At 36.9% G+C, this 17,885-nt stretch overlaps 2 protein-coding genes across 3 annotated transcripts in view; one reads left to right on the forward strand and one right to left on the reverse strand.

Annotated features, from left to right (window-relative positions):
* Positions 1–9,593, reverse strand: part of ARAP2 (ArfGAP with RhoGAP domain, ankyrin repeat and PH domain 2) — a 219,135-nt gene extending 209,542 nt beyond the window's left edge. The window contains exon 1 of the mRNA XM_055111263.2: positions 9,519–9,593. The gene's annotated coding sequence lies outside the window, so the exon portion shown is untranslated. The remainder of the gene's footprint in view (positions 1–9,518) is intronic.
* DTHD1 (death domain containing 1) overlaps positions 8,515–17,885 on the forward strand; it is a 63,676-nt gene continuing 54,305 nt past the window's right edge. For both annotated transcript variants that reach the window (XM_003832151.5, XM_034958432.3), the window contains exons 1-2: positions 8,515–9,372; positions 15,175–15,505. In XM_003832151.5, coding sequence (XP_003832199.5) covers positions 8,741–9,372; positions 15,175–15,505 — 963 coding nt within the window. In that variant the 5' untranslated portion in view covers positions 8,515–8,740. The remainder of the gene's footprint in view (positions 9,373–15,174; positions 15,506–17,885) is intronic.

The raw sequence follows: 17,885 nt of genomic DNA on the forward strand, positions 1-17,885 counted from the left end.
TTTGTTCTTTCCCATGTCTTTTCCCAGAGGCAATCACATTAAACCTTTTAGAAGTTTCTTCTGGCACTTACCTCCAGATTCCTAATAGTTTTTCTTTGTTTTAAAATGTTTGATTTATTTTTAAATATTTGACTTCCTGCTATAGAAATAAGACTTTTTGCTCTCTTGTATCCACCCTGCTATACACATTTGCTATGTACATACCTCCTATACTCGTCCTAATAATACACATATATCAGAATTTTTATTTTATTTTTATTTATTATTTTTTTTTTGAGACGGAGTCTCGCTCTGTCGCCCAGGCTGGATGGAGTGCAGTGGCGCGATCTCGGCTCACCGCAACCTCTGCCTCCCGAGTTGACGCCATTCTCCTGCCTCAGCCTCCCAAGTAGCTGGGACTACAGACGCCCACCACCACACCCGGCTAATTTTTTGTGTTTTTAGTAGAGACAGGGTTTCACCGTGTTAGCCAGGACGGTCTCGATCTCCTGAACTTGTGATCCGCCCGCCTCGGCCTCCCAAAGTGCTGGGATTACAGGCGTGAGCCACCGCGCCCAGCCCACAATTTTTATTTTAAAGTAATTATAAACGTCTTTATTACCGTGGCTGTATAAATATTATTCATAACAGAACTATGCAATACACTATAATTATATATCCTTTTCTTTACAATTTAGTTTTTCCCAGTTTTAATAATTGTCTTTTGTTTCTGTTGCTAAATTATCGACAATTCTTTTCCTCAATTCTCTAATAGAATTGTAAAACTTCTCTTAAAATGTTTAAAACATCAGCTAATTCATGAGTTCCATTTTTTCTGCTTGCAGACAGACTTCTGAAACACTCAGGTGACTGCTGCAGTCTGGAATGGGGGCTTTCTAGGGCCACAGCATTGCTGTCACCCTGGGACTTCATCTAAAGCATTTGATTTAGCTCTCTCTCTTTTGCTGGATTTTCCATTTCCTGACTCGTATGTCTGCGTTTTTCTTGTGTCATTCTGTTTCTTGTGATAGAGTTCATCTGTGAGTAGCTTCCCAAAAATGGGTACACAGGAGATAAGTAGTTTGACATTTGCATACTCGAAATGCCCCTTCTTTCTCGGCACACCTGAATGATGCTTTGGCATTTGGCATTTGGCAACAGAATCCTGGATTGGAAAGAGGCTTCCCTCAGAATATTGAAATCACAACTCATTATTTGCTAGGTCTTAGTGTTGCTGTTGAGAAGTTCAATGCCTTTTGATTTAAATGTGACAGTTTTTTCCCTCTTTGGAGGCTACTGGAATGTTGATCCTTGGTGTGAATTTGATATGACTGGTTATGATTATTTTTTGCATATACTATTCTGGGCTCTTTCTGTCTAGAATATCATATACTTTAATTCTGAGAAATATTTCAATATTATTTGTTTGATAATTTCATTCATTCTACTTTCTCTTTCCAGAACTCATATTAGTGGGACCACTTGGATTTAACCTTCAATTTTCTTAACCTCCATTTTACCCCTATTGTCCATCTCTTTGTCTTTTTGTTTGATGTTTTTGGGAATTTACTCAACCGCTTTTTCTTTCCCATATTAAGAAAATTCTATTATCATAATTTAATTTCTGTGAGTCCTTTCTCATTGCCAGAATGCTCCCCTTTTAAAGAAAATATTTTCGGCCTGGCTTGGTGGCTCACGCCTGTAATCCCAGCACTTTGGGAGGCTGAGGCAGGCAGATCACGAGGTCAGGAGTTCAAGACCATCCTGGCTAACACAGTGAAACCCCGTCTCTACTAAAAATACAAAAAATTAGCCGGGTGTGGTGGCAGGCTCCTGTAGTCCCAGCTACTCAGGAGGCTGAGGCAGGAGAATGGCGTGAACCTGGGAGACGGAGGTTGCAGTGAGCTGAGATTGCACCACTGCTCTCCAGCCTGGGCAACAGAGTGAGACTCTGTCTCAAAAAAAAAAAAAAGAAAATATTTTCTTATCTTGTGAGTGCATTATTTCTTCTTATCCTAGACTCTGAACATGCTAATTATAGATTGATTTGATATTTTCCTCTTCCCTGTGTTTGTTCTCTTGTTTTTTTTTCCAAGTTCTTTATTTTTGTTTGTTTACTTTAGTCTCTAGCTTTATATTAGAGGCTTTTTCAAATGCCTGACCTCGTTGGTTGTTACTCCACTTAAAGTGAGGCATGAAGAGCCTAGTTTGGAAGCTTTATATGATGCAGAGCTTCACTGTGGATGATCTGGCGGGGGCAGACCAGGCTTGTGGGGTTGGAAATAGGGAGAGGGACACTGAAAGTTTCACTACCAGTAGGTTTTTCTCGTGGAGTGTTCAGTTACTCCATGGAGGAAACTTTCCATTTTCTGCCTGGAAGGTTATGCTTCCCAGCCCGTGTTCTTGGAGTTGAGCAGAAGAATAGAGCAGCACCTCATAATAGAATTTCACTTAACCCTCATGGTCAGCATAGCACCCCCTCCAGTTCTCTGCTCTGCTGAGAGTTGCTGCCACGATTTATTCATAGAGAAAGTCTCTAGCTTCTGATGTGTGGGAGAGAGATTGTTGCCTGGTTCTTTGGGGCAGAAGCGAGGTATCTGGGAATCTACCTGCTCTCCAAACAGAGTTTCAGCAAAAACACCTGTTTACAGCCCTAAGTTCATCTTTACTTTCAGAGGTCCTAACTTTCTCTTATTCCGGGAACTTCTGAGATTCTGTGACAAGAACTCCCCTGTTTTCCACTGCCTGGGTGCCTAGGTTTCAGCCCTGTTTGATTATTTGCTACTTGCCCATCTGCTTTTAGTCTTCCAGGAGTTTGTTGACGTCTTTTGTCTATCATTTTATTGCCCATTCTCTTTATCTTTTGGGATTTATATATTGTTTTATCCTTTTCAGGGCATCTCACTAGAAATCAGAGATGGAATATATATCTAGTCTACTTTGTTTAATCAGAAGTGCTAGCTTTGATTTTTACCATGTGGTCTTTGAAAACATTTTCAAATTGGTAAGTACATTAAAAATTTGAATATATAATTTTTATTTTACTAGTCCAAAAGTTACTAAAGAAAACAAAAACAAAACAAAAAGAAATTTTTTTTTTCCTTCTCCGTCCACTCATCATCCAAATGCATGAGTTTATCTTAAACAGGGAAAAGATGACCAGACATTGAATATGAATGTTCGAAAGGGGAAAAATTATTCTGGACTGTAAGTACCAAAGTCTCTGATGTAGGCAACTACAGAAATTCAATGAAAATAAAATCACATTATAGAACTAATAACATTGGCTCATAATACTTCAGGCATACATAACTCTTTTGCTTACATCTAACCTACCCACCACTACCCACCATAAATGCCATGAAAAATAGCAGTCTTCATTATGCTTTAAAACTTTATTGTCTTCACAACCTTTGCAATTAATAGCCTGTCATTAATAGCCTGTCCAATCAACTGCATATTTTTATTTCTTTAGGTAGTAAACAAGGAACTATCCTACTATTTGAATTTTATCTCTAATCCACTCTGATACTTTTAATGTTAAGAAAAACTGTTGTCTTTTTGACCACATAATGGTATGAATTCAAGACTGCATACTAACGTCAATGGAAGCACTGAATTTTCAGTAAGAAAGTAAAAAGAGTCATAATAACTAGTAGCAACAATGAAGATGACAATCAAATGTTAAAACCATAAAGATGAATTTCTGCAGTGAACTTCTGTAGGTGTCTTGACTGCAAATGTCTGTTCTTTCTGTGGTTAGTGACATCAATTAATGGAAAATAAGGTGCAGGAACATGCTGATGCGTGTTTTAACAAGTAAATGCAGCGTGGCCTGTGGTAGGTCTCACTTTGCAAATATTATATGTTCTTAAGAAGCCAAACAGAGAACAAGTTTAAACTTGAGGATAGCAAATGTGAATGAAACAAAGAGAATGTCTGGGTTTGTTTTTTTCTCCCTGAGAAAGGATTTTCCCACATATCTAGAAATAAATGTAGACTGCTCAAATGATCAAGCAGTATTTCATTATCAGTTTTATTCAATACTTAAAATGTGCATGGTAAATTCTCCATTGATCTCTTCTACTTCCAGGGATTCATTTACCACTTATTTACTGATAACATTCAAATATGCCAATATTATTCCAATTTTTAAACTTAAAACACATTCTAAGGAATTTTTCTGAGTTACCTCAAACTCAACAAATCTAAAATTAAATTATCTACCCATCGAGCCCAAAATCCCACTTAAATTCCTTAATAGTCTTATAGTCTATGTAATCACCTAAATTAAATATTTCAGTCATATTCTAATACTAAGCATAGTTCTTATACTAGTGGTCAATAAATATTTCTCAAATAAATGAATGCATTTTCAATACTTTCTATTCCTCCCCCTATAATCTGATGGTTTGGTAAGTTTAGTAAGTTCTATCCACTGTACTTCAAATCCCCTCTCACGCCATCCCCTTCTCTCATCTGCTCTGTTGCTGTTTTATACAGACCTTCGAGCCTCCTAACTCTTATATCTCTGTCATCTAATACATCTGCATCTCTACAGCACAGATTTCATCACATTGCAGTCTGATTCAAATATATTCAATTTCTGTCTTATCTGTAAACCAAAATTCTAATTTCTTCTCCTCACTCTCTACAATTACTGAACTCTTCATTTGTCACTTCTGACTCATTAACTGAACCTTCCTCCAAAGCCATACTTTTACATTTTTGGTCCTACTGTGTAATTTCATGCCTCCATGACTTTGATCATATTATTTCCTATGCTGGAATATTTTTTTTCTTTTACTCCATAGCCTGCTTATCCTTTAGTTTCTAATTCAAACATTTTCCAGGCCTCTAAGCAGAATTATTTTTTTAACTCCTCAAAGCTTTTATGATACTTTTTCTTTATACTTCTGCTCTAGCTCTCAACACAGTCTAAGCTTTATTTCAATAATCTGTTCATGCATCTGTCTCTTGAAATCCTAAAAAGGCCTGACCTCCAGCACTTAGTTCCTGTCCCACAGTAAATGCTACAGGAAGTTTTCAAAATTAGCATTGAATTAAAGCCATGTGTACATTATTATTGAGAATGACACATCCATTTAAGGAGTAAGAAAAGAAAATACAATTGAATGAGTGAGTCTTTAGTTTGAGAAGATTTAAATGATCCAATCCATGAAGTGATATGAACTCATACTGCCAAAAAGGTCCCCTTTTCAGTGAACAGAAGTTAACTGAAAAACAAGACACTTAGTGGTGAAGGAGCCCCTCTCCACTCTGCAGCCACCAGTACTCAATACTGCTCCTTTCCTTCAGGGTCTTTGACAGTCTTTAGGGCAGTGGCAGTCATTCTTCATTATTTATTCTCTGGGCTTGTTTTTCCCATCTTGTCTTCCAGGTGCCCTGAGTGTAGCTCTTAGAACTCCAGGGCTTAAGATGAGATAATGTGTTGCCTGTGGGAGGGAAGCACTCTGGCTTCCATTTGAAAAGCTTTCATTTTGTTCCAGTACCCAAGGGAACATGAGCCTCTCTGGAATGTACTCGCTGCCCTCTTCCTTTGGCTTAGGTGTGTGTTCTCTCTGAGCAGTGGGATTGGAGAGAGGGAGGCAGACTGTTCTGGTTTCCTCCAAATACCCCCAAGTGCTGCATTGCATAGCCCCATATATGATGCGCTGGCAGGCAGATGGGCAGCAGTGGGGAGAGCTTGTTGTATCTGAATTTTAATTACATATGGTAAAGAATCCTTGCTAGTTTAGAGAAAGCTACTCTTCAGGTTTACTTTCTTTCAGTGAAGGGGCATTTTATCCAATTAGAGGGAAATTATCAGAGGCCAAGTTCTTATCTCAGTCTCTGCAGATTTACCACATAAGAAGATGCTAATTATAACTTCCTAACCAATGCAATAGGCTCTGCTCCAGTAGAGGAATCTTTTTAAACTCTTGGTTATAAAAATACTATACATATACACATTAATTAGAGTGAATTGTCAAGACCCCATGTGTAAACATATCCAGCTTCAACATTTATTAATTCTTACAGCAAATTTTATACCTCTACCCACCCCTATGCTCCCTGATTATTTAGAAGCAAAATCAGACATCACATTATTTCATTCATAAATATTTTTAAGTTTACAGGAATCCTGCCAGCAATATTGTTCATACAGTTTACCTTTGATTAATAAACTTCTTACCCTACCTGGAATCCGTATTTTGTTGCCTCAAAACTTGAAAAGTATTTGGTACTTCCACAGTATATTGAATTTGTAAAACTTACACAGAGAGTTGGATCATGTGAGTCAGCTCTACCCCAGTGATTAATGTATTCTGTACACAGTAGCACCCATGGTACAGGAACGCCCCTTCTTCGGTCACCTAGTAACTTTTCACTAGTCAACACCAAACTGAATAACCACTATGTTGTGAGAAAGTGCTGGGCTAGCTGACTTGGATCATCTCCTAGAGTTTAGGAGAAATAACCATCACCAAGTTTGAATTTGCAAAACCTTTAGGCTTTGCTGGCAGGAGAGAAAATACCACTTTTGGATCATAAAATGGATACGGAATACATGGGCTCAGGTAAACTGGGCCAAATATTGAAGCAGATTTGGAGACAAAACCAGATGCTAAAGCAGGCACTCTTGGGTGATGACCTTTGTGAGGGGGCTGGTGGGGCCACTTGGATGGCCACTGTGGTCTTTCTGGGTCAGGAACTCAGCAGTGCCCTTCACCAGCTGCTGGAGCACACCTCAGGCACCCTGCGTTCCACCTGCCAGCAGCTGCATGTGCTGCTTGACAAAGAGAATCAATGTGTCTCGAGAAAAGGCAAGTATTCTTTTTTTTAGTTTATTCTTTCTCTAAGAAATATTGATTAGGGCAAGATCTGAGAGGGGCTATGAGTATACCAGATAGGCTAAGATAGAGTTTCTGTCCACAAGAGACTAACAATTTCAAAGGGGAAATAAGTTGAGACAAATGCACAATAATGCCAGGGACATTGGGGCCAGTCCCATTAGAAACACATGAATGAAGTGCTTTTGGACTTCAGAAGCAGTTTAAATCCCATCTGTAGGGTGGGGAATTGAGAAGTTTGCTAGAAAAATGTACTATTTAAGCTGAAGCTTACAGAGTGAATTGGATTTATGCAGCAGGAAATAGAGAGTCGGTAATTTTAGTAGGATACAAGACTTAGAGACAGGAAAATACAGGCCACTGAGGCAGAGCTAGTAGTTTGTTTTTTATATCAGAATATAGTATTCTATCTCTAGGGTCATTTGAGCTTAGCCTTATTGATTGCAAAATTACTGGGAAGACTGGAGTGGGTTGGGATAGGGAATTGGATCCCCATGCACTGGGGCTGGAGAGGGATTCTTGGGAATAGGTCCAGTTATGGATGTGGAAAATTACAGTAAGGCAGGAAGAATGTGGAATCTGATGAATATAATCCTAGATAACAACAGTTACTCCAGATAAGCATATAGGTGGCATCATGAAATTCAACTCTAAATAATACAGTATCAAGATAAGTGGGCAGGTTCCATCTATGAGGGAATCCAGGGTAGATGATGTTAAGAAATTCAATCTAAAGGGCAAATAGTGGGCATCAGGGAAATCTGTCTAAAGGCAGCATGACTGAGAAGCCATCAGCTGCAGCCCACAATGAGACCTTTAGCCTCTGGAGGGAGTGGAACATGGTCTTTGGCAATATAACAAGCAAATATATATTCAGAAAAAAACAAGGACTTGGTTACCAGAATAGGAGTTAAAAATAAAGACAAGTTCTCAGGTATAAGACAAAAACAAAACAAAACAAAACACAACAAGTTGTCAGAACTGGATCCCAAAGAAAAGCCCTGACTGGTGAAGGGATGATTTGGTGATGGCTTTAAAAACACTAAGCTATGGGGCCTTAAATTACATATTCTTTAGTTCAGAACTGAATTCTAAAGACTAGAGAGGTACTAAGCCTGCAAGAAGTCATCAGGTGACCTCAGTAGTGAGGAGAAAGCAGGATGAACAAATAGGAGAGTGGGAAGAATGATGACGGAGTGAGAGATTATATAAGATTTGATCATGCTGAGAGTTTACTTCAGAGTGAAGAAGGTTGACCTGAGTTAGTAGGCTTTGAGTAGCCACTTCAGGTTCCAATCAGAGAATTGGTATGGTCAGAGCTATTCTCTGAAGGACTAATTTGAAAATTTCCAATGCTCACAAATTCATCAGGAGGAATAGTATAAACCTAATCCAATTCTTATAGCAGTAAACTAGGCTCCAAAACAAAGCATCTACATTGGCAGAAATAATGGAGGTATGGTGTTTCTGCCACCCAAGCCTCATCTGGAGTGTTCGCCTAATTTTCAGCCCAGCATTTTAAATGGATCATTGATAAACTATTGTACATCCAGTGGTAAAAGAAGAGTTCTCAAAATCATACCAAATGAAAAACAATTGAGGGAGATGTTGACTTCAGTTCTTATTGGGGGAGCAAGAGGTTATGACATTTGTCTTTAAATATTCGAAGTATCTTTATAAGCAAGAGGGATTAGATTTACTCTTTGCTACCATGTTAAAAATGGTTTGTTGTCAATCCCACAATTGTTAAAAGAGTGACAGTTATACAATTACTTCTCCTTCAGGAGTTTGGCTTAAATGCACAGTAAAGGTCTTTGTAGGTTTCTAAAATTATCTTGCCATGTTTCATTAGATGTCAGTGCAGAAACATAATTTGGTTTAGTTTTGTATTTATTCTTTGTGTGTCTATGTATGTGTGTGTAGAAATCATTACTTTCATAGACTGCCTCATAAAAATAACTGAACATTTGGGGAGCACTGCTGCACTTCTAAAGAAAGAAGAAAAGGAGATTTGTAATTTATGCGGCATGCATGATGAATGTACTCCACAGCAGACAATGTCCTCCATTCAAGATACCAAAGCAGCAGACATTGCTGCAAGAGGGGAACTAAATGTCATAGAAACAGCTACTGTTTCTCCCACAAATGGAGAGGAAAGTCATTACACAAACCAGGTCCAGTTAGAAAAAAATAAAACACATATGAGTTCAGCATTAGTGGAAAAAGAAAACAATACATCACTGAATGGACGTGTACTGGGGCAAGAAGAGTCACAGAACAAAATGTTCCCAGATAATGCAGAAAATGAAGATGATAAACAAATAGAACACATGACTGTTGAGAACATAAATGGCAACAGGGAAGAGACTCATGGCATAATTCAGACAACAGAGACAGAAATTCAAGAGACTTCAGAAAGCCCAAGAGAAGAGATGACCACATCCTCAATAATATGTGATATCTCCAAGAAATATATAAATAGTACTCTTCACAATGATTCAGAGAATATAAAGCACAAGAATAACATAATGGAAAAGGAGTAAGTAAATGCAATGTGGGAAGTGCTTAAGTATGCCTACTTATATGTGTGTTTCTATAGTTAGTACATGTCTTAGTTCATTCAGGCTGCTACAACAAAACATCATAAAGTGAGTAGCTTTTAAACAACAGATATTTATCTCTCACAGTTCTGGAGGCTTGGAAATCCAAAATCAAGGTGCTAGCAGATTTGGTGTCTGGTGAGGGCTTTCTGGTTCATAGAAGGTTCCTTCTTGCTGTGTCCTCACATGGTGGAAAAAGTGAACAAGCTCCCTTGGGCCTGCTTTATAAAGACATTAATCTCATTCATGAGGGCTCCACCCTCATGACCTAATCATATCCCAAAAGGACCCACCTTCTAATACCATCACCTTGGGGGTCAGGATTTCAATGCATGAATTTTGAGGAGACACAAACAGTTAGACTATAGCAACATGCATAGTATTTATACATGAATAAAATTTCCATTTCATACCTCCCAAAGATATTGCAAATCAGTAATTCAGCTTAAATCACTCCTATAAAAATTTATATGGCCACTATTATTAATATTGTTTATTTCTTATAGCTTTAAGAAACAAACACATTACGTTTTTTTAAAGAGGAAGGAATTGAGTAGATACGAAAGTAGTTAAAATGAGCAATTGTCCAGATCATGAACACTTTGCAAATTACTACGATTTCAATTATAATAAGAAAAACTAGAAGACTGTAGGGTGTTAGAAGATTTGGAGAGAATGTTTTAGCCTCAGATTCACTTTATTTATATTCTCAAGAAAATCATTATGAGTTTTAAACCTGTGTCTGTAGAACTGTAGGGATTTTATGGATGAGCTTTGGGAGGAACTTAAAATTGAATGTGTATGTTCAGACCTATTTCATTTCCTTGGATATGGTCTAGAACTGTCATCAGATTCTCTAGGAGACCATGACTTCAAAAAAGTGAGAAAGACCAATCTATTTTATAAATTTTCTCTCCTGTGCAAAGAGGTAATAAGGCCCTATTTGTCCGTATAAAATAAGATATTCACAGACCATATTTTCCCAGACAAACATAACACGCTTAGAAGTGAAAAAAAAAAATATTTGTTTTGGGAATCAGACAAACTTAAATTTCACTTTCTGTTTTATTACATACTAATTCTGTGACCCTGGGCAACTTGCTTCATTTCTCAGCCTAATTTACTTGTTTGTAGAAATAATATATACATCCTGGGATTATTTGGTAAGGTCAAATGAGAAAATCACTTAAACGACCTAACACCAGGCCACTTTTTCAGATATTCACACCAGGTAAATGTTAGTCTATTCATTTATTTTAGCTCCAAAAACTCTCACTTTCTTCACCTGTCACTCACTACCATTGTTCCATTACCCCCATCTCTGCTGTGATGTGCTGATGCTCTTTCAGGTGTATGATACCATTTTGAGGACTATGATCTTAGGCAAGCCATTTTGCTCACCTTGACCTTAGTTATCCGGCCCATAAAATGAAGAGGTGGTTCTAATTTGGCCGTAATGTTTCTACAGGTCAGAGTCTGATGAATTCTATGGTTGAGGATATTCAGTGCATGATAGATCTACATGATTTGTAAGAATTACCGCTCCAACAAAACAACTGCTAAAGTAGTCTATATGTGGTTACCTGTTTCACTTGAGAAAAACATTGAAGCTCCATATTCTCACATTCAGAAATGACTCAAAGCATCGGTTAATGAGTCATTGCCTGAACTGCTCCCTCTAACACCTCCTTTAGGTGTTTCCTGGTTAGTGACTTCCTCTTTGCAGCACCCAAACCAATTGTGCTTGGCTTGTATATTTCAGAAGTTGAGTACTCATTGCAATCCCTTAGCCTAGGAAGCCATCATGCCACATAAAAGATGTGTGTGATAAACAAAACCTCACTCAGAATGTGTTGTCAATTCCCCCGTATAGCTTTCTGAAAGCAACCTATCTCTTCCTAGCTGTCCTGGTGTATACAAAAAGGGAAAATAAGGCTAGAATAAACCAATGTGATTACAGTCATCGGTTACTTAATGATGGGGACATGTTCACAGAAATGGATGGTTGGGTGATTTTGTCAATTGTGCAAACACTGCAGAACGTGCATACACAAATCTAGATGGTATAGCCTACTGCACGCTCAGTCTATATGGTATAGCATATTGCTCCCAGGCCACAGACCTGTAAAGTATGTTACTATACGGAATACTTTAGGCAGCTATAACACAATGGTAAGTATTTGTGTATTTAAACATATCTAAACATAGAAATGGTACAGCAATAATACAGTATTATAATTTTTAGGACCACCATTATATGTGCAGTCCATTTTTGACTGGTATGTCTTTATGTTCTATATACCTGTATTTTATTTTTTAAAGTTTTAATTTAAAATTTTTTCTTTTTTTTTTATTTCAATAGGTTTTAGGGGAACAGGTGGTGTTTGGTTACACGAATAAGTTCTTTAGTGGTGATTTCTGAGATTTTGGTTCACCCATCACCTGAGCAGTGTACAGTGTACCCAATGTGTAGTCTTTTATCCCTCACCTCCCTCCCACCCTTTCCCCAGAGTCCCCAAAGTCTATTGTATCATTTTTATGCCTTTGCATCCTCAGAGCTCAGCTCCCACTTATAAGTGAGAAAATAAAATGTTTGTTTTTCCATTCCTGAGTAACTTCAGTTAAAGTAATGTTCTCCAATTCCATCCAGGTTGCTGTGAATGACATTATTTCATTCCTCTTTATGGCTGAATAGTATTCCAGGGCATGATATAAATATGTATATGTAACAATTTCTTTATCCACTTGATTTATGGGCATTTGGGCTGGTTCCATATTTTTGCAATTGTGAATTGTGCTGCTATAAACATGAGTATCCATGTATCTTTTTCACATAATGACTTCTTTTCCTCTGAGTAGATACCCAGTAGTGGGATCGCTGGATTGAATGGTACTTCTACTTTTAGTTCTTTAAGGATTCTCCACACTGTTTTCCATAATGGTTTTACTAGTTTACATTCCCACACACAGTGTAAAAGTGTTCTCTTTTCACCACATCCACGCCCACATCTTTTTTGTTTGTTTGTTTTTTGATTATGGCCATTCTTGCAGGAGTAAGGTGGTATTGCACAGTGATTTTGATTTGCATTTCCCTGATCATTAGTGATGTTGAGTATTTTTTCATATGTTTGTTGACCATTTGCATATCTTCTTTTGATAATTGTTTATACATGTCCTTAGTTCACTTTTTGATGGGATTGTTTGTTTTTTCTTCTGGATTTGTTTGAGTTTCTTGTAGATTCTGGATATTAGTCCTTTGTCGGATATATAGATTGAGAAGATTTTCTCCCACTCTGTTGTTTGTCTGTTTACTCTGCTGATTGTTTATGTTGCTGTGTAGAAGCTTTTTAGTCTAGTTAAGTCCTATATATTTTTGTTTTTGTTGCATTTGCTTTTGGGTTCTTGGTCATGAAGTCTTTGCTTAAGCCTATGTCTAGAAAGGTTTTTCTGATGTTATCTTTTTTATTTTATTTTATTTTATTTTGAGATGGAGTCTTGCTCTTTCGCCCAGGCTGGAGTGCAGTGGCACGATCTCAGCTCACTGCAACCTCCACCTCCCAGGTGCAAGCAATTCTCCTGTTTCAGTCTCCTAAGTAACTGGGACTACAGGCGCCCACCAGCATGCCAGCTAATTTTTACATCTTTAGTAGAGATGGGATTTCACCATAATGTTCAGGCTGGTCTTGAATTCCTGACCTCAGGTGATCCTTCCGCTTCGGTCTCCCAAAGTGCTGAGATTACAGGCGTGAGCCACTGTGCTGGGTCTCTGATGCTATCTTCTAGAACTTTTTATGGTTTCAGGTCTGATTTTATGGTTTCAGGCCTTGATACATCTTGAGTTGATTTTTGTATAAGGTGAGAAACGAGGATGCAGTTTCATTCTTCCACATGTGGCTTGCCAATTATCCCAGCACCATTTGTTGAATAGGGTGTCCTTTCCTCAGTTTATATTTTTGTAAGCTTTGCTGAAGATCAGTTGGCTGTAAGCATTTGGCTTTATTTCAGGGTCCTCTATTCTGTTCCACTGGTCTACGTGTCTATTTGTATACCAGTGCCATGCCACATAACTGTATTTTAGTGTCTAGCCTAAATCTATTTGACTAGGGCTAAAGAGAATGGAACCATTTAAAAGTCACCTTGTTCTACTTCATCTGTCAGTTGAGAAACATAACTCCTGGAAGAAAAGTGTATTCAGATGGTTTCCAAGGCACAGAGGAGAGTCATTCTTAAAGTTATACAATGCTGGGTCACTGTATCCTCTATTAAACAATGTTTCTCATTTTCTGAATTATTTTTATCACCATCACCAAAGAATACTCAAGCAGAACAATGTGCTGAGTCACTTTCTATTCCTTCTAACTATGAGTTTAGAATTGTAAACATAAATCAATGACCCCCTTTGCAATTTCTACATATTTTTTGGATTTCTATGTTAAATTGTACTTTAAAATTCTATTTACAAGTAATTGAAAAATGTCTAAAATCTGATTATTTTAGAGCTGGACATTAATGCTATGTTATATATAGATCCTCTTATTTCTCTTCAACATTTCCAGTATTTCAATCATTTCACTGGTATAAATGAGAAGTAGTAAAAAAAAGAGGAACTCAAGTTGGTAATTTTAATGTAGAAAATCAGAATTTATTGAGCATACATCTTAGGCCAACACATTATTGTAAGTTTAAATGTTTTATCGCATTCAGTCTTCACACTGTTATGAATTAGATATTAGTTTCAATTTGTAATGAATAAAGTAACTAGCACTTTTGAATGATTTGAGGAATTATGATATTATATTCAAGAGTTTGGACTTTCACATTAAAGATAGATGGAGCCAATTATCTGGTCTAAAACTTACCATCTGTGGGATCTTTAAAAGAAAGTTAAATTTTCTGAGCCTCAGTGTTTTTATCTGTAAAATAATTATGTTAGTAGCACCTACCTAATACAATAGTTGTGAGAATAGTGTGTAACCTAAAAACTACTTAATAGAAAGCAGCAAAATATTAACTATTTTAATATTAATTATTAATGTGTAAGGTCAAGTAAATAGCGACTGATCTCAAATCTGAATTCAAATCTATGACTCTATAATCCTTGGCAAATTTGATGGTTAAAAAAGAGTAAAATGAATGATCAAAATAAAATTTTGGGTTGATTTTTTTGGGGATTATAAGTAATCTTTGCCTAATTACTATGATTAATGATAAATTTACAGTTCTTTTGTATCTTTCTCAGCTTTTCTAAAAATATATAATCATCATCATCATTTGATCTAGTGTGTTTAGACAATTCTAATACTTCATATATGTTTACTCCCTCTCCTCACAATTGAGGAAATTATTCAAGTATTAGTACTGATTTTACCAAGAAACTTCAGCAATCTTCAGCTTCTTATTGTGGAATAATCAATTGCTTAAATAACAGTAGTAACAAAAGTAATTATAGCTAATATATATAACAACTATGGTGTACCAGACATAGCTCTAATTACTTAACATGTAATGGTTCATTTAATTCAATTCATACTCCCGTGAGATAGGTATTATGTTATCACCATTTTACCATTGAGCAAACTGAGGCACAGAGACGCTGAGGATCTTGCCCAAGGTCACAGAGTTGATCAGAACTGGAATTCACACCAAGACAATGTAGATCTAGAGTCTGTGCTTTTCTGCATTTAGCTGTAAAGTACATAAATCAAATAATTGGAAAAATGACATTCTTTTTCCCCCTCCAGGTATCTTGATGTGCTGAGTGATGATACTGGCCCCCAAGTGTCTTGTTATATTACAGCACCATCATATGTTCTACAACAATTAGAATGCCGGATAATAAATCACATGAGTTCTTTAATAGTGGGTGATAATGAAGAGTTAGTTAGCAACGTCATAACTATTGAATGCTCAGATAAGGAAAAGAGAGTTCCATTTCCAATAGGCATTGCAATTCCATTTACTGCACGTTACAGAGGAAATTACAGAGATATCATGGTGAAAGTGTGTGACATAAACCTTCAATCAAGTTACCTAAACCCAAATTCACTAGAAGGAATGAAGGGAGGTTATAAGGTTAGTAAATTCTTGGCTATATCTACATTTGCTGTTTGGCTCCTCTTATAAATATCACTCAGACTAATAGATTGTAGTGTAGATATAATTGCTCCACTAGTAATAAATGGAAGGACTTTTGAATTTGTGCCAGTGCGTTCACAGTTTATTGCCATCCATAAAGATCAAAGGATGGAAACGATTAGCCAAAGTTAGGAATGGAGAGCTTGGGTCGAACACCTACCAAATGTTATTTTTTTCACCTAGGAAACAAAACCAAAATCATGACTTAATTACTTTTGTGCTTTAGACTAACTTCAGACCAACATTTCTAATATGATGGACCCTTGTCTAAATTTAAGAATGTTAGAATCTCCAGATGATAGTAGCTTTAATTTTTATTATTCATGGGTTGGGAAAATAGATAAAAAATTTAAAAATTTGTGTATGCCTTGAGATTGTTAGTAAGTCTAGAAATGAAATTTGGTCTACACATGGGAGAAAGTATATGTGGTAGTTAAGATGTGGGCTGTGGAAGAAGACTGGTTAGGTTTGAAATATGGTTTTTACACTTTCTTGCTGTGTGAACTTGGGAAAATTATGTAAACTTGCTGTGACTCAGTTACTTCATCTGAGAGATAAACATGATAATAGTGTCTACCTGGTATGGTTGTAAGAATTAAATAGATAATAAACTTATGAAGAGAGACGGAAGCCTATAAACACATGTTAGTTGTTAATAAATTATCATTTTCATGTCAAATTTTAATTGTAATAACTCTGAGGCTCTGTATGATCACAAATTCATATGCTGTGAAGAGAGAATATAACAACTATTAAATTTAGTATTGAGGCCAGGTGTGGTGGCTTAGGCCTGTAATCCCAGCACTTTGGGAGGCCAAGGTGGGCGAATCACCTGAGGTTGGGAGTTCGAGACCAGCCTGACTAACATGGAGAAACCCCATCTCTACTAAAAATACAAAATTAGCTGGGCCTGGTAGTGCATGTCTATAATCCCAGCTACTGGGGAGGCTGAGGCAGGAGAATCGCTTGAACCCGGGAAGCGGAGGGTGCGGTGAGCCGAGATCGCACCCCTGCACTCCAGCCTGGGCAATAAGAGTGAAACTCTGTCTCAAAAAAATAAAAATAATAAATTTAGTATGGAGTTTATGGAGACTAATACTTAAAGTTTTTCTTTGGGCCACTGAACTTCTTTTTAAGCAATTAAAATATTTATCTTTTTCAGCTTTATGTAAGTTGTCGTTTGATGAGACAGGCAGGGAATAAATGTAAAAAAATTCATATATACATGGAATTATTTATTATATATTTATTTTGTGATTTTGATTTTTTCTGGGTTACAAATAAGGTTTTATAGTTGAGTATCAAAGCTAAGCCTATTACATTTACTTATTTCAGTTCCTGCAACTAATACATTTTATATTTAGTATCAGAAGTTTATAGGTATGATAGTCTAGTCAGCATTGCCCTTGACTGGGGCTCTTAAGTTTTGGCCAGTCTGTGTAACTATCACAATACAAGCAAAAACTGCTTGTAGCCCACTTGTCACAAAATGGGTTTGGAAGATGTTCAGTAAATGGATAATTAAAGCAAAAAAGAGAGAGACAGAGGAAGAGAAAGAGAGAGAGAGCGAGGGAATCATTGTCTATCATAACAAATACAGGCATGAATTTTTCTCTTTATAGTAAGAAAAACATTTTAAACTTTGGATTACTTCCAAATTTTTATGTGGATCGTATGACATTCTAAAATTCTAATTATTTAAAAACCCTTTTGGCCTTTCAGTATCTATCAAATATGATCGAAGTGCACAGCAACCACTGTTGGTTTCTAGAAGATCTTTCTTTTTCACCTCTCACAATTTTCCCTCTGGCCGGTTAACAATATTCACCATGCCCTGAATTTTCCCAGAGACAGATTCATTCAGCGATATTGTGAAATCTCTTCCTTAGTCAGCTTTCAAATGGTAGACTATTTTCCATTGTGATTGTCCCTGAAATGTTTTTTCGTGTATGTGAGCATGATTATCCACGCATGCTGGGGCAGAGCCCGGCTGCCGATTGGGGAAGTATGAATAGACCAAATTACTTCTAAGTCTGCCTCCTCATTTTAAGCCTTGGTGATTATAGGAGAAGATCATTTTGTTTTCATTTATGTACGCAGTTCCCTTTTGTGCAATAAAAAACCTTGAGTATGTGTCTGTATATATGCATTACAAATTTGAATGTCATTGTATAAAAAGAAACACAAATATCTTAGTCATTTGCTCCCACTGCAAAGAGGAGAGGCAAAGAGAAAATGACTTTATTTGGGGAACCTAAGATACTGTGAGCTATTAGAAGAAAGAATTTGCTGACAGCACAGGTGTTACAGTGTTTGA

The sequence above is a fragment of the Pan paniscus genome, chromosome 3, assembly GCF_029289425.2.
Source record: "Pan paniscus chromosome 3, NHGRI_mPanPan1-v2.0_pri, whole genome shotgun sequence".
Classification (NCBI taxonomy): domain Eukaryota; kingdom Metazoa; phylum Chordata; class Mammalia; order Primates; family Hominidae; genus Pan; species Pan paniscus.